This window comes from Rhipicephalus microplus, chromosome 1 (assembly GCF_043290135.1).
Source record: "Rhipicephalus microplus isolate Deutch F79 chromosome 1, USDA_Rmic, whole genome shotgun sequence".
NCBI lineage: Eukaryota > Metazoa > Arthropoda > Arachnida > Ixodida > Ixodidae > Rhipicephalus > Rhipicephalus microplus.
Genome location: NC_134700.1, coordinates 252222475 through 252247428, shown reverse-complemented (window position 1 = coordinate 252247428; position 24954 = coordinate 252222475). Strand labels below are relative to the sequence as shown.

Sequence of the window (24954 nt, the reverse complement as noted above, 5' to 3'; positions counted from 1 at the left end):
ACCAATAAGGACCACTCTTAAATTGTCCACGCTTTCGTGGTGCGGTTCGGGGGGCCGATACTTCGGCTCTTAGAATTAGCCCGGCGATTGCCTCCCTAATTAACGGGACTGGTGTGACAATTAATCTGGCGTCCGCGACAGGACCTTTTGGTGCACAGTGTGTCCAAAGTAGTGAGAAAGAGCCTCGAGTTGTTGATAGTGCTATCGGAACGATTTTGTGTGTTGTTCAGTGTTCTCGTAAAGAGTGCAGGGGAGTGTTCCGATAGACTGATTTAGGCAGATACTTTTTGCACGCGGCAAGGTTTTAGTTGCGAGTGGCGAGACACAATGGATCTCGAAAAGTTAGTTGCTCTTGGTGAAAAGATGGGTCTTTCTGGCGCCGAACTACGGAAGTGGGTCACCCAGAAGGAAAAAGAAGAAAAAGAGAGAGCCAAAGAAGAAAAAGCAGCCGAGCTGGAAAAAGAGAGGTTGGCGGTCGAAAGAGCCAAAGCGGAAAAAGAAGCTGAGGTGGAGAGAGAGAGGTTGGCGGCAGAGAGGGCCAAGGAAGAAAAGGCAGCTGAGTTGGAGAGAGAAAGGCTGGCCGCTGAAAGGGCGAGAGAAGAAAGAGAAGCAAAGGAGCGACAGCTGAAAGAAGAAAGAGAGGCAAAAGAGCGACAGCTGAAGGAAGAACGAGAGCAGCAATTGAAGTTGGAGCTGGAGAGAGAAAAGTTGGCAGCCGAAAGGGCGAGAGAAGAAAGAGAGGCAAAAGAGCGACAGCTGAAGGAAGAAAGAGAGCAGCAATTGAAGTTGGAGCTGGAGAGAGAAAAGTTGGCAGCCGAAAGGGCGAGAGAAGAAAGAGAAGCGGAGATGGCTGAAAGGGAACGGCAGCGGCAGCACGAGATGGAACTCGAGCGGCTCCGTTTGCAACAGCGAAGCGAAACTCCCGTCCAAGCTAGAGTTGAAAGCAGCGAACGGGAAGATCACGGCTTCCGCTTGAACCCAAGAAAGCTGCTCGTAGCGTTTGATGAAAGGAAGGACGACCTTGACGCGTACCTTCACCGATTTGAGACGATTGCGAAGAGCCAGAATTGGCCGGAATATCAATGGGCAACTGCTTTGAGTACTTGCTTGAGTGGTGAAGCGCTCAGTGTGTACGGTAGGCTGACGCCGACCGATGCAGCCAACTACGCAAAGGTGAAAGCTGCTTTGCTGAAGCGATTTAGATTTACCGTGGAAGGATTCCGGGACAGATTTAGGACAGGAAAGCCAGCTGATGGGGAGACGGCTACGCAGTATGCCGCCCGACTTTGCCATTATTTCGACAGATGGATTGAACTTTCAGGGACAGCGCAGGAGTACGATGAGCTTAGAGAGCTGCTAATTAGAGAACAATTTCTTACTAGTTGCCACCCAAGCCTGTCACTGTACTTAAAAGAGAGGAAGGCTGACTCACTTGAAGACATGCTTGAATTGGCTGATCAATTCTTGGAAGCGCAAGGTGGCACTAATTTGGCCAAGGTCAAGAAAGATTGTCCCGATGATTCGAAGAAATTGGCTCCCGAAGAAAAGAAGCGTGCACCAGAGAGCATTCCGCGATGTTTTCTGTGCAACCGAGTGGGTCATCGCGCGAAAAACTGTCGAACGATCTTTACGAGCCCTACGGCAGTAAAATGTTTCAAGTGTGGTCAGACTGGGCACAAAGCAGATGCTTGTCGGAACAGAGTGAGTCAATCTCACCAGGTATCTTGTGTGCAAGCGGCACCGAAATCTGATAATAATGCCGTCACCGATGGATTCGTAGAGTTGAAGAATGGGGAGAAAATTCCTATTGTGGGTGCTGTAATGTCAAAACAGCCAACCGGTGTTACGAAAGGAATGCCAACGCTGCCTGGAAAAGTTGCGGGCAAAAAGATTACGGTGTTAAGAGATACCGGCAGTTCCACTGTTATCGTGCGGAGAAATTTGGTACGGGAAAGTGAGTTGACAGGCAGAACGAAACCGGTTTGCCTAATTGACCGTACGGTTCGGATGCTTCCCGAAGCAGAAATTGAGGTGGAAACCCCGTACTTCAGCGGGAAGGTTACTGCTTTATGCATGACGACCCCCCTGTATGACCTTGTCATCGGAAACATCGACGGGGCGCGAGGGCCAAGTGATCCAGAATGTTTGGGAGAAGACCCGAAGATAGAGCCCTCGCCAACACAGCGGCTGCGAGATACAGTGGAGGAGCACCCCGTGACGGATCTCACTAGAGCCCAAGGTGAAGCTGCGGCGCAAGAGACAGCGAAGGAGAAGACGATCGTGTCGAATAAGTTCACGGGCCGAGCAACTGGACTTACGTCGGCACGACCTCAACCGACCGACAGTGTAAAGGAGACGGAGTTGGCCAGCCGGGCAAAATGTAGAGGCAGGGTCAAGCGGGTAAATAAACAGACAGGACCCGTCGAATGTAATGACGCGTTAACGGTGTCGGAAGAGACAACGATGGCTGAGACGACGCCTCAGATATCGTCGTTGGAGAAGGCTCGCCGAAAAGGAACGTGGAAACACAAGAAGAGATCGAGCGAGCACCGCAAAAAGGGGCGCAAGCGCTGCTCGAAGTACTCAGGATAAGTGCTGAGGTCAAAGAAGAATGGGTTTGGCAGTGCTGAGTGACATATGTTGTGTTAATGTTCTGATTATCCTGTGTTACAAGTGTCGAAGTGTTGTGCTGTGATGTGATGTATAGTATTGGACCATTGTTGTAATGAGAGAACTTTGTACATTTGTATTATTGGGAATGTGTGGTGGAGTGTTGTACTCATGTGCTTCTGGTTGTGTTTTCACGTGTTGTTTAATTGAATTACAATGTACAATTGTATTAAGTGATCTATTGTGAATGTGAAGTGTCATGAGCGACTGATGGTGTTACAGTCTGTGAGAGTGTGTGGTGACTTTTCGCGCTCGTTTGTGTGGTTTTGAATATTATGAGATAATATTCTTAAAGTGGGGGGCAGTGTCACAAAACGAGCGCTAAAAAGAGCGCGCCGCCAAATTCTTGCGACAACGGGCGGGACAAACGCCGCGAGGTCAAAAGAAAAAAAAAGAAAGCAAACGTCCAAGGCTCCCCCGGGCGCGCGCTCTCCCCGCAGAAGCGTGGCTTCCTCGACGAACCTCCTCACCCCACAACGGCGGCCGAGCAAGCCCGCGATTTTTCTAGAACGAAGGAGGCGGGGCCACGCCGAGATAAGTCATCCGACGCGGAGGGCAGTCGAACCGTCTCGCACCTCTCCCCAGCCTTCGTTGCGCATCGCGCCGACGAAATGAGGAGAACTTTCTGGAAGGCGGCGCGGAAGGTATTTAATCGAGCAGCCGAGACGAGAAAGCAGGAGGAGACGGAAGTTAACGCCAGAGCGCGTAGGGATTCCGCCGTGTAGTCGGCGAAGGTTTTTGGTCCGTAGGGACGAAGCCGGAGATGAAGAGGATTTCCACCTTAGGGGTGAAGGCTCGGGCTACAGGCAAGAGCGTGTGTTTACCGCTATCGAGCGAAGACGCGGGCAACAGCTGCGTGTGTGAAGCCGACGTGTTCCGGCGAAGAAGTTGAAGTTTGAAGAGTGGCCAATTGAGGACGCGAGGTTTCCTGGAAGAGAAACTTCGAGAGCTACGGAACGACAACAACGCTGGACTTTGAGTGAGTGATTCTCGGAAGAGTATCATTCAGACTTTTGTTCCAAGGACTTTGGACTGAATAGGTTTTATATCTCTTTAGTCTTTAAGTGTCTTGGTTGTTCAATGCATGCGACTGCATTGTAGTGCGTATCGTTGTCTGTGTCCGTTGTTTTGAGTGTGGCTGATTGTACTGTGTAGTACGTTGTTTGATTGGTGACGTATTGTATGTAACTACTGTGGAGTGTGCATTCTTGTGTGTTGTTTTCGATCTGCCATTTCTGAGAATATAATATTTGTTTTGTTTATCAACTCTCAGCGCTGACTTGTTCTTTGGACCACAGCCGGCGTCCGCTGGCGCACCAATAAGGACCACTCTTAAATTGTCCACGCTTTCGTGGTGCGGTTCGGGGGGCCGATACTTCGGCTCTTAGAATTAGCCCGGCGATTGCCTCCCTAATTAACGGGACTGGTGTGACAATTAATCTGGCGTCCGCGACAGGACCTTTTGGTGCACAGTGTGTCCAAAGTAGTGAGAAAGAGCCTCGAGTTGTTGATAGTGCTATCGGAACGATTTTGTGTGTTGTTCAGTGTTCTCGTAAAGAGTGCAGGGGAGTGTTCCGATAGACTGATTTAGGCAGATACTTTTTGCACGCGGCAAGGTTTTAGTTGCGAGTGGCGAGACACAATGGATCTCGAAAAGTTAGTTGCTCTTGGTGAAAAGATGGGTCTTTCTGGCGCCGAACTACGGAAGTGGGTCACCCAGAAGGAAAAAGAAGAAAAAGAGAGAGCCAAAGAAGAAAAAGCAGCCGAGCTGGAAAAAGAGAGGTTGGCGGTCGAAAGAGCCAAAGCGGAAAAAGAAGCTGAGGTGGAGAGAGAGAGGTTGGCGGCAGAGAGGGCCAAGGAAGAAAAGGCAGCTGAGTTGGAGAGAGAAAGGCTGGCCGCTGAAAGGGCGAGAGAAGAAAGAGAAGCAAAGGAGCGACAGCTGAAAGAAGAAAGAGAGGCAAAAGAGCGACAGCTGAAGGAAGAACGAGAGCAGCAATTGAAGTTGGAGCTGGAGAGAGAAAAGTTGGCAGCCGAAAGGGCGAGAGAAGAAAGAGAGGCAAAAGAGCGACAGCTGAAGGAAGAAAGAGAGCAGCAATTGAAGTTGGAGCTGGAGAGAGAAAAGTTGGCAGCCGAAAGGGCGAGAGAAGAAAGAGAAGCGGAGATGGCTGAAAGGGAACGGCAGCGGCAGCACGAGATGGAACTCGAGCGGCTCCGTTTGCAACAGCGAAGCGAAACTCCCGTCCAAGCTAGAGTTGAAAGCAGCGAACGGGAAGATCACGGCTTCCGCTTGAACCCAAGAAAGCTGCTCGTAGCGTTTGATGAAAGGAAGGACGACCTTGACGCGTACCTTCACCGATTTGAGACGATTGCGAAGAGCCAGAATTGGCCGGAATATCAATGGGCAACTGCTTTGAGTACTTGCTTGAGTGGTGAAGCGCTCAGTGTGTACGGTAGGCTGACGCCGACCGATGCAGCCAACTACGCAAAGGTGAAAGCTGCTTTGCTGAAGCGATTTAGATTTACCGTGGAAGGATTCCGGGACAGATTTAGGACAGGAAAGCCAGCTGATGGGGAGACGGCTACGCAGTATGCCGCCCGACTTTGCCATTATTTCGACAGATGGATTGAACTTTCAGGGACAGCGCAGGAGTACGATGAGCTTAGAGAGCTGCTAATTAGAGAACAATTTCTTACTAGTTGCCACCCAAGCCTGTCACTGTACTTAAAAGAGAGGAAGGCTGACTCACTTGAAGACATGCTTGAATTGGCTGATCAATTCTTGGAAGCGCAAGGTGGCACTAATTTGGCCAAGGTCAAGAAAGATTGTCCCGATGATTCGAAGAAATTGGCTCCCGAAGAAAAGAAGCGTGCACCAGAGAGCATTCCGCGATGTTTTCTGTGCAACCGAGTGGGTCATCGCGCGAAAAACTGTCGAACGATCTTTACGAGCCCTACGGCAGTAAAATGTTTCAAGTGTGGTCAGACTGGGCACAAAGCAGATGCTTGTCGGAACAGAGTGAGTCAATCTCACCAGGTATCTTGTGTGCAAGCGGCACCGAAATCTGATAATAATGCCGTCACCGATGGATTCGTAGAGTTGAAGAATGGGGAGAAAATTCCTATTGTGGGTGCTGTAATGTCAAAACAGCCAACCGGTGTTACGAAAGGAATGCCAACGCTGCCTGGAAAAGTTGCGGGCAAAAAGATTACGGTGTTAAGAGATACCGGCAGTTCCACTGTTATCGTGCGGAGAAATTTGGTACGGGAAAGTGAGTTGACAGGCAGAACGAAACCGGTTTGCCTAATTGACCGTACGGTTCGGATGCTTCCCGAAGCAGAAATTGAGGTGGAAACCCCGTACTTCAGCGGGAAGGTTACTGCTTTATGCATGACGACCCCCCTGTATGACCTTGTCATCGGAAACATCGACGGGGCGCGAGGGCCAAGTGATCCAGAATGTTTGGGAGAAGACCCGAAGATAGAGCCCTCGCCAACACAGCGGCTGCGAGATACAGTGGAGGAGCACCCCGTGACGGATCTCACTAGAGCCCAAGGTGAAGCTGCGGCGCAAGAGACAGCGAAGGAGAAGACGATCGTGTCGAATAAGTTCACGGGCCGAGCAACTGGACTTACGTCGGCACGACCTCAACCGACCGACAGTGTAAAGGAGACGGAGTTGGCCAGCCGGGCAAAATGTAGAGGCAGGGTCAAGCGGGTAAATAAACAGACAGGACCCGTCGAATGTAATGACGCGTTAACGGTGTCGGAAGAGACAACGATGGCTGAGACGACGCCTCAGATATCGTCGTTGGAGAAGGCTCGCCGAAAAGGAACGTGGAAACACAAGAAGAGATCGAGCGAGCACCGCAAAAAGGGGCGCAAGCGCTGCTCGAAGTACTCAGGATAAGTGCTGAGGTCAAAGAAGAATGGGTTTGGCAGTGCTGAGTGACATATGTTGTGTTAATGTTCTGATTATCCTGTGTTACAAGTGTCGAAGTGTTGTGCTGTGATGTGATGTATAGTATTGGACCATTGTTGTAATGAGAGAACTTTGTACATTTGTATTATTGGGAATGTGTGGTGGAGTGTTGTACTCATGTGCTTCTGGTTGTGTTTTCACGTGTTGTTTAATTGAATTACAATGTACAATTGTATTAAGTGATCTATTGTGAATGTGAAGTGTCATGAGCGACTGATGGTGTTACAGTCTGTGAGAGTGTGTGGTGACTTTTCGCGCTCGTTTGTGTGGTTTTGAATATTATGAGATAATATTCTTAAAGTGGGGGGCAGTGTCACAAAACGAGCGCTAAAAAGAGCGCGCCGCCAAATTCTTGCGACAACGGGCGGGACAAACGCCGCGAGGTCAAAAGAAAAAAAAAGAAAGCAAACGTCCAAGGCTCCCCCGGGCGCGCGCTCTCCCCGCAGAAGCGTGGCTTCCTCGACGAACCTCCTCACCCCACAACGGCGGCCGAGCAAGCCCGCGATTTTTCTAGAACGAAGGAGGCGGGGCCACGCCGAGATAAGTCATCCGACGCGGAGGGCAGTCGAACCGTCTCGCACCTCTCCCCAGCCTTCGTTGCGCATCGCGCCGACGAAATGAGGAGAACTTTCTGGAAGGCGGCGCGGAAGGTATTTAATCGAGCAGCCGAGACGAGAAAGCAGGAGGAGACGGAAGTTAACGCCAGAGCGCGTAGGGTATCCCGCCGTGTAGTCGGCGAAGGTTTTTGGTCCGTAGGGACGAAGCCGGAGATGAAGAGGATTTCCACCTTAGGGGTGAAGGCTCGGGCTACAGGCAAGAGCGTGTGTTTACCGCTATCGAGCGAAGACGCGGGCAACAGCTGCGTGTGTGAAGCCGACGTGTTCCGGCGAAGAAGTTGAAGTTTGAAGAGTGGCCAATTGAGGACGCGAGGTTTCCTGGAAGAGAAACTTCGAGAGCTACGGAACGACAACAACGCTGGACTTTGAGTGAGTGATTCTCGGAAGAGTATCATTCAGACTTTTGTTCCAAGGACTTTGGACTGAATAGGTTTTATATCTCTTTAGTCTTTAAGTGTCTTGGTTGTTCAATGCATGCGACTGCATTGTAGTGCGTATCGTTGTCTGTGTCCGTTGTTTTGAGTGTGGCTGATTGTACTGTGTAGTACGTTGTTTGATTGGTGACGTATTGTATGTAACTACTGTGGAGTGTGCATTCTTGTGTGTTGTTTTCGATCTGCCATTTCTGAGAATATAATATTTGTTTTGTTTATCAACTCTCAGCGCTGACTTGTTCTTTGGACCACAGCCGGCGTCCGCTGGCGCACCAATAAGGACCACTCTTAAATTGTCCACGCTTTCGTGGTGCGGTTCGGGGGGCCGATACTTCGGCTCTTAGAATTAGCCCGGCGATTGCCTCCCTAATTAACGGGACGTGTGTGACACCCGTGTGCTCAGATTCGGGTAGGTCGTCGAAATTTCCGGAGCCCTCCGCTACGGCGTCTCTCATAATCATATGGTGGTTTTGGGACGTTAAACCCCAAATATCAATCAACGTTTTGTTTTTCTGTTTTTCAAGCCTGCACAGAGGAACGGTCTGTCTTTGAAGGAATCTTGCAGAGGTATACTTGCTTGTTCCGCCAGTGCTGGTACTCTCGTTCACGTCGCTTTCCCCGGCTGCAACAGAGGCGGAAAGAAAAGCGCAAGGACATTCGTCACTGTTAGCTGCTCAAGTGAAACTTAAAAATTTCAGTCCTCGATATAACCCGCTATTTGCCACCTACGCCTAGAGCTTACTTATTTTCTGAGGATATTGTATTTCGTAGTTTTTTTTTCTAAAAGAATTCACCTCTTAAGGTAATTCTGTAACAATACCTTAAACGTATAGACTATTCAACGCAGTGATTTGGGTTAGTCGGAGGGTGTAGAACTTGTGCATCCTAGCAAGGGCAGCTATAGACAAACATTAGTGCAAACCCATGCCACGTTCATGTGCATTCTGTGCTTCTGTGTTCCGTTAAAGGAACCATTGCCTCTAATGTGCACTTCCGGGCACTCCGAGAATGTAACTCACACTGCGTAATCTTGTAGACGATGAAGCCGACGACACCCAGAACGACGGCGGCGAATATGAGCAAGCCCCCGATGGTGATGATCATCGAGGCGGTAGACTTGGCGTCGCTGTCCGTCTTACCCGAGGAACCCGCGCTGCTCTGGCTCCTGCGTCGTCACAGAACACTCCGTGACTTTTGCTCTTTCCGTGAACTTTGCTCAATAGAAAAAAAATAGACAGAACCACAGTGGTAGGCACTCGTTCGCTTGTCTAATCTGATAGACCTATAGTGACCTATAGCTTGAATGATTACCTATAGGTCCATCGTTCGTTTGCTTTACCTCGCTGCAGCATAGATGACAGGCGGTGAAAAACGAAAGACATTGCGAAATTCGGCCATATTAGCTGACACAAAAGAACAACATTTATTTAGTGAGGTTTTTGTGAATTGGTTGGATTGGATTGCGTAAACTTTTATTTGGTACTCCAAAACACAGATTACTCAGTTGTTGCGGGCAGCTCCCACATGGGGACTGAGATGCCGAGCTCCTCAGCCGCCTCGCGGGCTTGGTGGACAGCCCAGAGCTGATCTGCCAAGGATGAGCTGCGGATTGCCGCCTCCCATCTGGCAGAGGTGATGTGCGATAAATGAGCGAATTCGGTGCACTGCCAGAGCATGTGTTCTAATGAAGCTATTTCCCCACAATGTGGACAAAGATTACTTGGGTATAAGTCAGGGTACATGATGTGTAACATTTTCAAAGTAGGGTACATCCGCGTTTGCAAAAGCCTTAATGTAAGTGCTTGGGGCCGGGTTAGATTTTTGTGAGGTGGAAGGAAAATCCTTCTAGACAGGTAGAAATGTTTAGTGACCTCGTTATATGTTGTAAGAATTTCCCGGTTATCCTCTTTGTGAATTGATTAATGCTGCCATATATTCTATCATGTACGTCCGTTTATAATTTTACCACAAGGGCCTATAGCACGATTACAGGCGTCCTTGATTCCCTCACAATCACGGCACTGTCGAGGTGCCCACCGAGAAGCGAATCACGACAAATGTATGAGAAAGCGGCGCAGACTGGGCCCGATAACGCTATCGTATATAAACATTCTCCAAGTTTTTATTCGGTTACTTGTTCACATTTGGAGATAAACGTGTCCGGGAGCCAAGATTTTCAGAAATTGTGAATTCTCGTTAACCTCGCACAGATAGCGCATAATTAAAAGTTCCTGCCTGTATGAAACTTCTTGCGACCTACACAATAATCCGCCAGTTTAGAAGCGAAGTGGTTGCTCAGTTGTGAAGCCCCCCCCCCCAAAAAAAAAGAACTTTTGTCTCCTGCAGTTCACCAAGTAAGTTGTAGTACATGCCATTAAAATATGAAGTTCGCAGCGTTAGTTTTCAAAATACTTGAAAAGCAGCAGAATCAAATAATTGCATAAAATTTTAAGGCTGTGGCGTAGTACATGCAGTAAAACTAGGCATAAGTTGCAAGTATACAGTATATCATTTGGTAGCATATGCCGTTGTTCCCCTCTCTCTATATCTTACCCTTTTAATATTACCTTTTACACCCTTCTCTACCCCCATCCCAATTGAGCTACTCTTTAGGTGCCCTCTCCCTGAGAGACACTTACAGGGTTCACTTTTCCCTTCTTTTCACTTAGAATAACTCCCCCCCCCCCCCCCTTGTGACAGTAACATAGGGTGCCTTGATGCCCGCGCGCTCCGCTGAGGGTGAGGACAGCCGCGTCGTCTGCTACGACGGCCGCCATTACGGCTCCTGCCGTAGTGGGGCAGCATGCGAAGCGCATTACCGCTTGCGGTGCTCGCGTATGGTAGGAAAGAAGTACTCGTTGGCGAGCTTTTTTTTTTGGTGCAACTTGGACACCTCTTAGTGCTGTTGTTGCCTAATTGTTAAATGGAACAACGCACGTCATACAAACTGGTGGCCTGTGCTTGTACAATGCACCAGGGGCTGACATAGACTGAATGAAATGAGCCACGAACTCCCACACCAGAAAGATTCGCGTTAAACCGTTGTCGTCGTTAAGACGGAGGGGCGCATGAACTTTTATTACTACGCTTGCTGAAAGGAATGCAATATTTGGGTCTTTGTGAATCAGCCGAATAGCAAAGGCAGGAATCGCTGTACTTTATATACTTGCGTGTGTGTGTATATAACACACACACACACACACACACACACACACACGCACGCACGCACGCACACGCACACACATTATCTGACATTCGGTACCACCTTCCCCTGCCTCACCATTTCATGCACTGTGCAGGCAGCATACCCGAGAGTAACATGCTTTACCAGTGTACCTTTATGAAACGACACCCACGATTTCAGTGAACAGGCCATTTATTTGTGCGCCTTAATGCTGCGTTGTCCCACTAGTGAAAATCAAAGTCAGATACAAGACAAACCAAATGCAGTACGAAATGAAATGTTTAAAATTAAAAATGCAAGAGTCAAAAGCGTGCCCACGTGAGCCGAAACCTTTTAAGCATACAGCTTATCTTGGCGTGTCCATTTCTCATGAGAGGTTGACGCCGGCACATGTTTTGCTTGCATGTCCATTGCAACTCCCGACTGGAACCTGCCGAAGGTGAATGCGCAGCCTTATTCTTGCGTACCTCTCTGTGAGCAGTCGGTATATACTGTCCTCGTGCTCCGCGCATACACACAAGCTGCGGCGGTGCACCTTGTTTAGGTATGCGGTGAGTGAACGAAGCGGCGACTTCATCGTGACTACTTTGTCCGTGCACCAAGAGTTTATGGCAGCAAAATGCTCCTCATAGTCTATCAAGGCTTTCATAACTCCCTTGCTGGGGTAGATGAGGTTGCCTCCATCTGAAACGTACTCTTTCAGTGCTGTCAGCGAAGCATGCTCGTCGTTGGCAGTTCCAAGGAGAGCATCTTTGCATTTTGCGCACTTCACAGATGTCAAAATTCCCTTCAAAATAAATCCTCCTAGGTAAAAGAGAATACTGCATTCTGTGGACGACAATCCTTCGATGAACAAAATCTCTGAATCATCGATTTCTTGAGCTTCCTTCTCGACGCAGGCTTCCTTCCCCTGGGATAGCAGGTCCACTAGGTACTCCCTGTCATCAAGCTCGTAGCTGGTCGTCCTCGGTGTATGCAAAAATTGGCTTACGCTCACCAGTCTCAGAGCGCACTTGAGATCGTAGGCATTGGGAACCGGCTTCATAAGCCGCACCACAGAAAAGAGGTTCTCTAAGCAGTCCTGCAGGAGCCTGCTCGTAAGAAAAAACTCATAGCCTTCGTCTCCTAAAAGAACGTCTTGGAGGCGAAGTACAACTGTAGTTGATATGAGTACACCTGCTTGCGACGGTTTCCAATGGGATGTGGCACCCATTTTCATAGTTCTGATGGTTTCTATTGCTGTGTGTAATGTATCTAGGGCTTCGGAGTACTTAGCCCTACTTCTCCGACTCAGGGCCAGTGTTGGATGCCGCGAAGACATCAGTGCATACCATTTTGAAATCAGCTCCATGAACCAAGCTGTTGTTTCTGCTTCCTGTTTAAGAACTCCTTCCTTTATAAGGAATCTGATAGCTGGGGGAGCTTCCCGAAAAAGTTGTACAGCGACACCAACCTTCATTTTGGTGAAGTGGCCTGCGCTGGTGTGCATTTCGGATAAGTTTGGGGCTACCTTCAGTTCTCTTTTAGAATCTTCTTCGAGCACAGCCTGAACATATTCCAAGTTGACTTGTGAAGAAGGCAGGCCATGTTTGGCAACTGTGGCCTCACTCAACGTGAAAACTTCTGAGCTCAAGAGCTGGCCTCTGAGGTTCTTCAAGACGTGAGCCGGATCAGCAATGAAAAAAAGTTCCTTCCCGTCCATGCACGGATGAGGTATGGAGCACACCGTGGAAGAATCTCTGTGACTGGAAAAGGCGAATTCCCTCCACATTGCGCGGTTTGCCGAGCCCATGTCACATGTGATTGCGTGAACTCTCAGATATATTTGACTGCACAGCTGTACTAGTTCCAACACATAGTTTTTCAGCAAGCCGCCATCGATGTTTCTTCCGGTAAATTCATATGCAATCACCTGCTTCCATCGCTGGTTAAGTCCGCCCAACATAAATACCAGAGCATGAACCGCAGGCTCTTCAGGCTTCGGAGGAAGAGTTATTCCTCCGAGAAGTGCGTCTTCAGCCCGATCTAGCTCAAACCCCGGCACTATCTCCGTTTCATCCAAAAAAAGGACGCAGTCCTTTTCTACATCCTCCATGGTCTCGGCTTTGCATTTCATAACGTCTATCACTTCGTGAAGAACGCCTGGGAGAAACTTCAAATTTTGAATCCTCCGTGCGAGCGTTCTTTTGGATGGGAGAGGATATCCCATTTTTCTCAATGTTTCATATCCGGTTGTTCCACAAGCAAACTTAATTTGAAGGCCTTGCTTGACAGTGTGCGGAGACCAAGAGTTCCCCAAGCTGCTGCTCCTTGAGAGAGCGCGTACTTGATCGTCGTTGAAAAATTTCATATTTTGCGAAATATTTGTTGCCTCAGTCTCGAGTTTTTGCACTTTTTTCTTGAGACCACTAATGGTGTTCTTGGCTGTGTCATGATGTTGCTGAAGTTCAGAGTACTTTCTTGTAAGGTCAGCAAGCTTCTTCTTCAGTTCTGCTGATTCTGCAGTAGAATTTGATGTCTCACCAGCCGCTGCATCACTAGTGTTCGCTGACAGTTCAACAACGGCGTCGTCAACTTCCATGGTGTCGTGCCCATAACACGATGTTCCTTGCCGTGTAGATTCAGGAACGGCGTGGTTTTGTGGGGTCTCTAGGGTAGTTTTAACTGCAGCTGGATATTGACGCAGACCAGGAGGAGATTTGTTGGTCTCGTTGCTGGAGGGTGCAGGCACAGTTCTTTCTTTTGGTGGCTTTCGTTCCTTAGGCAGTGCTGCAAGCAGAAATGTATGTATTCATGAACATATTCAAGCAATGCCAGTTCATGTCTAGCTTGTTAATTTTACAAATGTAACACATGCAGCAGATACCGGCTTAGTTATTGACGTGAGGAAGACACTTGTCCTTCCCCCGCCCTTTTCACAAGGGATAGGGGAAGGTCTTAAAATACCATAATTAAATTGTGCTCAAAATTTCTCCCCACAATAAATGGCTCTAATTCAAATTGGAGCTTCATATGCCAGAGCTACACGTGTGCGCCGTTGTGGAGGGCTCAACTGACATTCGCTCCCTATGCAGTTTATTGATTATTTGATTGTAGGGCTTAACACGCCAACGCAACGCAGGTAATGAGGCGCACTGTAGTGGGGGCTCGTGCATCGTGGATCTCGTATACATAATGGTTTCCGTTTTCCCCCTTTGTAAATAACATAGCCACTGCACCTGACATCCTAGCAGTACACGACCGTGTGCTAAGTAGCGGAAAACTGTTGTGCAGTGGGTCATGCCTGTAAACACTGAAATCCAGACGTATATACAGTCATGACCAAAAAATGCAAACAAGAAATATAAACCACAACACTCAAGTATCACAATTTTTTTTTACATGCAAGTCAAAGTGATGCAACGTAATCACAAAAACAAAGTTGGGAAATGTAGCTTTCCAAACGCACTAATAGCGTGCCATTATTTGACCGTCTAATATTAGCAGTATTTTTCGATTTTGCGTGGTCTGGTTCACATTTTTGTGTTCGCATTTCCTAGCTTTGTCCGTGACTGCATTTCCAGAATTTATGCACTAATGTGGACGCAGCATATGAGGATCTATTTGGTGTTAGCTTTGTAGAAATCCCAGGTACATAGAGTACTTGCAACTGGTGCTGCTTTATGTAATGCAAGAAAAAAGTTCAATCTTACGTTTGAATGTGAACAAAGTTGGGACGGCATTTGGTTTCAACTTCTTCCAGCCATCCGCACGATGTTGCTCATAGTTGTTCTCTTCAAAGTGAGCCTGCAAATAAAACCAGAATTGGAAATTAACACACTGGCAGAAGAAAAACGAATGTCTGTCACTGTCAATAAACAAGATTTCATGTATGCATTCAGTATGATTCGCAGCAGGAACTAGCAGCAACTTTGAAGCACAAAAAGAAGGAAACTAATTGAGCTCACGCGCGCTTTCACGTAAGCCACTTCAGTGAGCGCGATCATAGACCCAGCCTGCTGTTATAATAACCCTTTCAATTTTCGCACTGAAAATCTGTAAGGATTCCTGAATTCATGTGAATAAAATATTAGTCTATTGTGCCGACAAAGGACCAGGTCTGATTTTATAGCGAGCGTTACAGATTTCGTTCTATCGAAAGCTTTGTACCCAAGCCTCCAAGTTCCCAATGCAATCGAATTTATTTGTCAGGTAAAAATGACAACACTCCGTAACAGCGCTTGTTTTGTTCGTCACTGAAGTGTTCCTGATTCCCAAGTATACATACGACGATACACACAAGACGGGCAGAAGTCCGGCCTCGTAATATTACGAGTTTTTCGCAGGAACAGCATGTTTATGTTCAAACGGCTTGATTTCACAAGAGGCGTTCAAATTTCGACCGATCAGTGCCAACGCGTGCACGAATAAACATGGGCAGGCCTCGTAAGCGTTGTGAAATCCCCCTACCACGCACCCGAGCCTATGTTAATTCCCTGCGAGGCCATATGCGCGCATTTCACGTCCAATTTCCTCTTATGTGAATTACGTGAACTCTACGTGCCGTACTCTTGAAGTTCGGCAGCAGTCAGGCGCCGTCAGATTTCCGTACTCGCTCGCCGGCACGCGGCCTGAACTCACTCCCCGTTTTCTGCCCTTGCATATAATTTTCTCCCTCCTCCACTTTCTAAATTCTCATCTGTTTAACTACACCTCCTGCGTCCCCATCTCTTGCCTACTTTTCGTTCAGCTCAACTCCGCCAGCACCCGGTCGACGCGTACGCTGTCGGGGTGAGTTGGCGAGCGAGTACGGCAATTTCACGAAGTCTGTCTTCGGGCTGCGAGGCGGACGGTCACGACAGCGGCAGCCGGTCTCGCGAGCAAAATAGCTGCGAAGCGCAGTGCACGAAATTAACAGCCTCGGGTAGGGGGTGGGAAGGATTTCACAACGCTGCTGCCAAGGCAACACTTTCCCGTGCAAGGGCACTGAAACTAGTCGCAATTCCTATGAATGTAGTAGCACACTCGATGCCCTTGAACCAGCATGAAATGTTATCGACACGGGGGCTTCCGAAGCCCCCGTACTTGACGCATTTTCTTAAAGCGTGATCTTTTAACACGAGCACGCCGCACAGTACCCTGCATGACGTTTGGCTGTCCTGCGTTTACATTGCGCACCTAAATAAAAAACAACGGCGCCCTAAATAATGCTGACCAGTCAGAATACGACGCACTAAAAAAAAATGTTTACTTACGCTGCATACGTGCGACGTATTAGTCGGTTGCCACTTGTCTCGTTTGATTTTAACGGTCCAAAGAAGCCTTCTTTTTGGGTCTCTTGGAAACCGGTACAACTTCCATCCGTTTCTCGAGTGATTCGAGCACTGCGGCACGCAGCAGCCGGGCATGGTGATGCGGAGATGGGTGCATAAAACTGGAAGGGAATGAACACTGCCCAACAACACCTCACACGCCAAGCACGAACTACCGGCCGGAGGCGCCAAAATGGCGGTCGCGCTGGCGCCGAAGCCGAGGCGGCGGCATCTGCCCTTGCAAAAGCTGACACCACTCTAAGCGGGGGTGCGCGCGCATCGAGGCACTCTACAGGATGGATGGATGCTATGAGCGTCCCCTTTATAACGGGGTGGTGACAGTAACACGCAGTTGCGCACCCTCTGGCGGACTTTCGCTGCACCATGATGGAGTCCGGTGGCCTCTTTCCCTTGGGTGCTCCGTCGTCACCTCCGGCATCATCGTCATCGTCATCATCGTCCTTGTCACCCGCTCCATCTTCCTTTTCCTTGTCGCCCGCCTCCTCGTCGCCCATGATTTAACCTGCAAGTCAGTTATTCAAACAGGCATTAACACAAAGATAAGGGAAACGCTCTGCGGGCAGACGTCGCCTACGGCAATACGTACTTCGATGCGCGAGTCAGAATTAGTTCCCCACTCCTTATCCCGTCCCCTAATCCAACCTCGTGGTTCAGCCCCTGCAGACATTCGCATATCATGTTGTTTGGAATACTGTCTAAGAGGTACGTTAAGCGGAGGTCCAGCCAATGTCGTATTTGAAGCAGGCAAAAAGCTGCCTTGAAGTGGGTTTGGAGTTGAAGACGCGGCGTTTTGGGCATAGTACTTGCTCCAACCCTGGGTTTGGAGCAGGCAAAACGGAGCTTGGGTTCATATGAGGCGGTATAATAAGACGAACTTTTTACCGCATTTTCTCTTGTGCGTGCGAACTCGAGGCAAGGCCAACCGTCAGAGTAGCCATCAGAGAGACTGTTCACACGGAATGATGTCATATGTTGGCTTCACCGCGAAATACATGTGGGTCATTCCACGCCAAACGTCCCAGCCATTTTGGCGACCATCTCAAATGTATTCGAAAAAGTATGTGCTGATTTACTGCATTAAGAACCATGAATTTCCATAATATTTTGAACAGAAAAAAAATTTTAGTCACGTGGGTGCCTTCTGAACTTTCCAGAATTTCGTCTGGGTGTTGTTTGGAGGAAAAAAGTTACATAAGAGTACCACTCTTCTTTTTTTCTATACAAAACTTGGTCTATATGAGTAAATGAGCTTGTATAAGGCGTTTGAAGCTGAATAACACTAATGCAGTTTTTCTGCCCCATACGCCTCCAATAATTTATCCTAAATGTGTTATGTTTGCATTTTTTCTATTGCAATACTGCACTTTGTATGAATATCTGAGCAATGAATATTTACTCAACAGGAGGTATATATTGTGAAGAAAGATGTATTAAGACCTCTCAAGGCTTTTGCAGGTGGCGTGATCAAATCCCGGCTGTGGCGGCTGCATTTTCGATGGAGGCGAAAAGGCTGTAGGCCCGTGTGCTCAGATTTGGATGCACGTTAAAGAACTCTACGGCGGTCGAAATTTCCGGAGCCCTCCACTACGGCGTCTCTCATAATCATATGGTGGTTTTGGCAGGTTAAACCTCACATATCAGTTGTTAAACTTTACAAAAAAGAATTATGAATTTCATGAAATTAAGAATTTTGTTGATATTGAGACACGATTTGCCCTTGCCCCGCCGTGGTGGTCTGGTGGCTAAGGTACTCGGCTGCTGACCCACATGTCGCGGGTTCGAATCCCGGCTGCGGCGGCTGCATTTCCGATGGAGGCGGAAATGCTGTAGGCCCGTGTGCTCAGATTTGGGTGCACGTTTAAAGAACACCAGGTGGTCGAAATTTCCGGAGCCCTCCACTACGGCGTCTCTCATAATAATATAATGGTTTTGGGACGCTAAACCACCATAATAAACCACCATAATAATATGGTGGTTTTGGGACGCTAAACCCCACATATCATCATCATTTGCCCTTGTGGTGGTCCAATTAAGAATAACCTTTTTATCTAACTCGAAAGCAAATAAACAGTACTTTTTATGTGGCAATTTTTATCATTACAATTTTTGTTTTAAGGAAGAAAATAATTTTTGAACTTTCCCATTGACGGCTATCTTCCCATTTGGTCACATGACAGCTTCCGCCTTGATGTTCCCCATTGCCGTCAATGGGGAAATTCGAAAATTATTTTCTTCCTTAAAACTAAAATTATAATGATAAAACTTGCCACATCAAAATTTTTATTTGAGTTAGATATAAAGTTGATTTTTAATTGGACCACCACATTGTGCTAATTGCAAATCATTATGAACAAAAATGACAATTTTGTGAAACTCGTGATTTTTGACGTAAACTTTAACCGCTTGAGAGGCCTAAAAATACATTTTTCGCAAAGTATACCTTCTGTTAGGTAAGTATTCATTGCTCAGATAGGCATACAAAGTGCAGCATTGCAATAAAAAAAAATTCAAACATAACACATTTTGGATAAATTCTTGGAGGCCTATGTGGCAGAAAAACCGCAATAATATTATTGAGCTCCAAACACCCTACACAAGCTCCTTTACTTAACATATAGACAGAATTTGGTATAGAAAAAAAGATAACAGTACTTTTAAAATAATTTTGTTTTGTTACAGCACCCAGACGATATTCTGGGAAGTTCAGAAGGCACCCCCAGTGACCAAAAATTTTTTACTCTCCGAAATATTTTAGCAGTTCACTGTTTTAATGCAGCAAACCAGCACTATTTTTTTCGAATACATTTGAGATAGTCGCCAAATAGCTGGGACGTTTGGCATGGCTTATATGCGTTGTTGTGAAGCGTTAATGGTAAAGCGAGAGTAACCGGTGTCAGAACGTGACTCATTTCCTTTCTCTGTTCGAGATAGATGTCGGGATGGGGATAAACACTCTTACATTTGATTTTACGAGTGGCCGTTACCTCAGGCACGAATGTTGTGTAGACGTTTACGCGAGCAACTCATTGAACATCCTGGCGAGAGTTACTGCAAATGTTATGGAACCATAACATCTCCAATGGGCCCTGCTCACTCACTTGCATGAGCAAACCTTTCGTTAGCAGCTAAAAGGGCACCTTATTACGGGGCTTCATTTGTTTGTGTGCCTTCGTACAGCCTTGTATTACTATTTGGCATATATTGTCCTATAGTATTTGTATGTTAACTATTCGAACCCTTCTGGGCTATTTATTACCTTTCATAGAACTCGCTACCTTTATCATGCTGTCACAATAGTTATGATTACAAATATAATGTAGTTATACTCAGGCTTTCTTTCGTCCTTCAATGGAATATTGCATGCGCTCCCTGGCAAAATTCAATGTTCCCTGTCGAGTGCATATCCGCAGCAGCAGGAATCAAACTGCTATTGCTGTTCAGCTATTAATTCCACGAGAAGGTCAGGCACATGTATCCAGCGTAGCTGGCCCACGCCGTCATCCCCCTCGTTTACGTTCGGGGCGATGATCTCACTGAGAAATACGGTCTCTCAACTGGAAGAGGTCGCATGTTTATTTAGATAATTTTGCCAAAACTATAGGAGCGAGTTTATACGAAATACCGCTTCTTTGGTAGCATTAGTGTTCCCTATGTTCATGTTCTAGGGAATCGTCATCATTCTCCCTGCCGTCACAGTGTCCAGTATTCATGTCATGTCATGTGGAGAAGGTATCGCAAAACCTTTGCTGCGCCCTCGGAAAGGAAAAAGCGAGACCCCTCGACGGCTACAAGGTATTTCCCAACACCGGAACCAATGATGTAACACAATGGAGTAGTGCACCCGTCGTACGGTTCGGAGTGGCGACGCAGTTCTGTGGAAACCTTCCCAACAATCATTCAGTGGGCCCCTTCTGGGTCCTCCTTTCAAGAGAAACAGGGGGTTTCAAGAAAGGCGCTTACTTCAACGACGTGAGGAGGTGGGGAAGCGGAAAGGGTACCTGTACGAGATGAGTCGGCAGGGGGGCTCAAATGGCTGTGCCCTTGCCCCTGCCGACGGCCTGCTGCTCGCGCTGAAGCGGACCGGACATCCCTCCTTACACACCACACACTATTTCTCCTATCCTCTTTCATCCCCCTCCACCCCACCCCAAAGGCACTGCGCCGTGTCGCCTGTAGGCAGACAGAAATTAGGTGCCTTCTTCCTTTTCCTCATGAACCACTAACAACAACAACAAATGGCAGAGCGCGTTATTTCTTTAACGAGAAAATTGACACAATACAGTGCAGCTAGCGTAGCCACGTTCTCTTCAGAGCTGAATTGTACTATAGCATGGGTTTCACCACCATAAATGGTGGGCTATTCTCAAAAACACATGCGAAAATGACGATAAGCAGATCCACTCACGTTTAGCAACTTTTCGCTTGACGGGGCGTTTTCTTCTTCCTCTTTCACTAAAAGCTGGCTCGTGATCATGCATAGCAGGGCGCTTTGCCTGCGAGTTATGTAAAACATAATCATAAACTTCGGAGACTGCAATAATTACGTTGGTTTATTTTCGACATGTTACCTTTCCCAGAGTTTCATTGCGATTAGTAATTATAAAAACCACAAGCAAACAAAGACCGAAAGGGGGGCCCGCCATCACAAGATGACTGCCCACTGTTAAATTGAAGATTCGAGCGCTAAAGGGCTAAGAATCGACAGAATGCAAGAGTCTCCCATTTTTTTTTATAGTGGAATGTTTGAATCATTTAACGTGTATTTCGGCATTTGTGCCTTGAAATATTTTTTTCTATCAACACAGTTGAACAGCCGCATATAATACAATGTGCCGCTAAGATGTGACACATTAGGATTATGAACAATGAGTACGCCCCTTTTATATTGACGAGTCTGCCGGCCTGTTCAAGACAAGAATTTCCGTACGTACGTGGAATTCGATACAAAACGCCAGCGCAACACGCTACAAATGAACACGCACGCCTAACAATGCGATCATCTTTTCCGCCTCATTACTGCTCGTTTTGTTTTTGTTTTTTTACAATAGTAAAAATGTTTAATCATTCGCACGGCGCCGAGAACATATCCGAACATACGGCACGACATCTTGTTCCAGCGCATTTCTTTATCCATACCGAGAACTATTCCCAAGCTGATGATTAAACATGGGCAGAATAGCCAGCCTCTACAGCGAAAGCTGTTATGAGCTCAGAGCACGCGTCACGTGCGGCGTCGTGGTTGTCCGCCGCCGCCGTTGGTGTCCGTAACCAATATCGCACGAAATAATAAAAAACTAAGTAAATAGAAATACCAAGGACACAGCAGGATTCGAACCCGAGTCCTCTGAGTGCCAGCCAAGTATTCTAACATTGTGCCACGCCGGTGTTTTTTTTTTCTTTATTGCCTTGCAAATCATGACTGTTCACATTTTACATATTGGTCCATATTCAAGTGTGTCACAAAATACACCCACAGAATTCATTGAAGTACCGTCAGCTCTTGGCTGACTATTAATCAGTACTTGGGCATTCGTAACAATCGCTCAATGCACCCAATCCAGTCTGGCACATCCTCTTGGCTTTTCAGCATTTCAAGAAAATGGCACACAGATTTGCAAAAATATTGGCGCACAGCTAGCACTTCTACATCCGCGTTTTCAAAGGCACATCGGGTTTTCCATATACTGTGCAGGCCCAGAAGCATGATAAGATCATAAGGTACACCTGCCTCATTTTTTAACCGAAAGAAAACGGATGCCATGTGGACTTAACGGTAATTCTTTTTTCAAGGTTCTTTGCAGTATATCCCAGAAAAAGACCCCGCTCCAGCAATCTATAAACACGTGTTCAATTGTTTCCGGTTTATTACACAAGTGGCAATTTGTGCTCCATGGCACGAATATTCCCTTATCCTGCAACCACGTTTTAACTGGTAAAGTATCAGTATGTAATTTAAAGAAAAAAGTTTTGACCCCTGGCGCTACAAGCATTCTTTTAACACGTTTCAGAACATCCTGTCCTGGGCCTGCACAATATAGCTGACGGTACAATGGACCAGGCAGTAAAACATCGACAAGGTCTCTATACAATTTTTTACGTGGTACTTCAGCCAGATACTCTAACGAAAATCTTACTGACAAAAGGCGGAAAGACGAAACAACTTCTTTTAAATACCCTTGTATTGGTCCTTGCATATTTGATGATGATACGAGAAATCCCGGCAGCACTCTAGATAACCTTAGTTGTATAACAGTTCTCAAAAAGGGGTCATCCACATCACGCAGAAAAAGGAAACGATTGACAAGTTGTCTTATGTACAAATGAACTAATCCGAGTCCACCATCTCTAACTTTTCTGAAAAGGTTTGTGCGGCTTGATCTTTCCCATACAGAGCTCCATATGAAAATTGCAAATACTCTGTGTATTTTCTGTACACTTATTCTACTGCAGTGCAAAACCTGCATTACGTACCACAGCTTGCTCACCAGAAACAAGTTGCATGTTGTGGCCCGTGCGAATATCGAAATACCCCAACCTTTCCATTTTTCTACATCATTGCGCAATGCCTGTGTTTCTTTTTTCCAATACGGTTCACTGTCATGATAGAACTCCAGCGGCACTCCTAAATACTTCACTGGTGTTTCCTGCCATTTAATGTTTAGAAATACTCTTGGCGTGACGTCCCATTCCCCATGCCAGAAGCCAAGGCACTTATCCCAGTTCACGGCACTACCACTCGCCTGGCAAAAAGTTTTCACGGCATTTACAGCATGCATTATACTCTCATAATTTGTACAGAAAACTGCAATGTCGTCTGCGTATGCGAGGAGGCTAACCTCAGCTTCATGCAGTTTAAAGCCGCTTATTGCAGGGTTATTAATTACACTTAAGCAGAAAGGTTCTATGAAAATAGCAAAAAGCAGGGGCGATAGTGGACACCCCTGTCTCACTGACCGCAGCACAGGTATACGCTCACCCGCAGTTTTATTTAATACCAATCTCGTCGTGCATCCAGTGTAAGCCATGCGCACTCCTTCGCTAATCAAACTCCCTACGTTAATGTGCTCAAGTAATGAAAGGAGCACGTCGTGCGGCACGCGATCAAATGCCTTTTCGAGGTCAATTTGAAGCATGGCAACATTGAGATGCATAACGTCACAACTTTCTAGGATTGATCGTGCTATGTTTATGTTGGTCATTATTTTCCTTCCCTTTATGCCACAAGTTTGGTGGGGCCCAATCAGTTTTGTCATAACTGTCTGGAGTCTTCTGGCCAATATTTTCATCAATATTTTATAGTCAACATTAGTTAGGCTAATTGGTCTATATGCAGTAACACTTCTTGACTTCGCGGGATCTTCTGTTTTAGGTATTAAGACCGTGTGGGCTGACAAAAATGATGGTGGAAGTTGTTTACACTTAAAAGCCTCGTTAAATACCTCCCTCAAAATAGGTGAAACTACGTGTTTGAATTCCTTGTACACTGCAGCACTAAGGCCATCTGGTCCAGGAGACTTACCATTCTTTAACTTATCAATTGCTTTTTCAACTTCTCGCTCTGTTATAGGCAATTCTAAAATTGTCTTTCTTTCGTCATCAAGTCTTGGCATTAATGAAATGAAATCGCTATTAAAACGTTCTGCGTGTACACTGGTTGGTGTGAATAACTCTTTGTAATATTCGAAAAAAGCACCGGCTATTGCTTCTTTCGTATGGCACCTTGTTCCTTTATATTCTATTTCTCTTATTTCATTCTTACAGGCATGTCTCTTCTCAGCTCCAAGAGCTCGTTTTGTTGGCATTTCTCCCGCTACCAAGTTTTCTGCTCGAGCTCGAATCAATGCTCCACGATAACGTTCTTGGTCTATCAACTCTAGCTTCTGTTTAGTTATGTTTATCTCCTCTGAAAATGTTCCGGCCTGAGTACATTCATCCGCTACTAACTGTTGCAAGTTTTCACGCAAACGCACTTCAAGTTGTTTTTCAGCATGTCTCAGGATACTGGCTCTCTCAAGTGCTTTCAGTTTAATGGTGTGTTTAAATATTTCCCACTTATGTCCCCAGGATTCAAGTGTTCTATTTGCTAAGTCTTCTATGCCCTTGTCACACACTTCGGGTGAGGCCCCGCCGATCCAACATCGACGTGTGGCAGACTCGCAGGCTTCCACTTTACGCTTCGGCCTGCGACGCCTGAAAGGCCTCGAAGTGGCACATTTCGAATTTATTTGCGGGTTGGTCGACCCGTGCGGGGTTGCACGTGTGGTGATGTGTGGGCCTGACCGACGCACTCATAGAGCAGACACGGAGTTCGATTACACATAAACAAGCATTTAATTGGAACACTGGCAAAGGCAGGAGTTAAGAAAAATAACAGAGAGGAGTAACACTGATACGCAAAGGAAAGAACAGCTATATAACAAAATATGCTAAAAGAACACTACAAAAGATACAGACTAAAGACAAATATGCGGAACATTAATAAAATAACAACAAGATGGAAATCAAAGGAGAGAGACACTAGAAATTAATTACAGAATGATCATGGTGGCGCTTTAGAATTTAAACGTGCGACGCAGCGCACACTACAAATATTTAAAAAAAAGGCTGGTTAAAACAAGTTTACGGTTTAACAAAAAAGTCACAATAAAAAGTTCCATACGGACCAAACCAGCCCTTGGTGCACGTAGGGGAGTTGACGGGTGCCGCTGACGATCTCGCCGGCTTGGTAGACGACGAGGGTGCCCGGAATTGCAGCCGT

At 46.8% G+C, this 24954-nt stretch overlaps 2 protein-coding genes across 2 annotated transcripts in view; both read right to left on the bottom strand.

Annotated features, from left to right (window-relative positions):
- The window catches only part of LOC119164469 (uncharacterized), a 55955-nt gene that overhangs the window by 5342 nt on the left and 25659 nt on the right, over positions 1 to 24954 (bottom strand). The window contains exons 2-5 of the mRNA XM_037416667.2: positions 20602 to 20689; positions 16536 to 16698; positions 8720 to 8865; positions 8278 to 8322 (exon numbers count right to left, since the gene is read on the bottom strand). Of these exons, the coding sequence (XP_037272564.2) occupies positions 8278 to 8322; positions 8720 to 8865; positions 16536 to 16690 (346 nt within the window). The 5' untranslated portion in view covers positions 16691 to 16698; positions 20602 to 20689. The remainder of the gene's footprint in view (positions 1 to 8277; positions 8323 to 8719; positions 8866 to 16535; positions 16699 to 20601; positions 20690 to 24954) is intronic.
- On the bottom strand, positions 9036 to 16365 carry LOC142771284 (uncharacterized). Its single transcript, XM_075872764.1, has 4 exons — positions 16119 to 16365; positions 14577 to 14670; positions 13408 to 13653; positions 9036 to 9103 (listed from the first exon to the last, which is right to left on the bottom strand). The coding sequence occupies exons 1-4, from the start codon at positions 16269 to 16271 to the stop codon at positions 9036 to 9038; spliced, it is 561 nt and encodes a 186-aa protein (XP_075728879.1). The 5' UTR covers positions 16272 to 16365.

Coding starts and splice junctions, on each gene's coding strand:
- LOC142771284 (XM_075872764.1), bottom strand. CDS start 16,271: ATGCCCGGCTGCTGCGTGCCGCAGTGCTCGAATCACTCGAGAAACGGA. Junction 14,671..16,118: donor ATACGTCGCACGTATGCAGC/GTAAGTAAACAT, acceptor TTTTATTTGCAG/GCTCACTTTGAAGAGAACAA. Junction 13,654..14,576: donor AACTTTGTTCACATTCAAAC/GTAAGATTGAAC, acceptor TTCTGCTTGCAG/CACTGCCTAAGGAACGAAAG.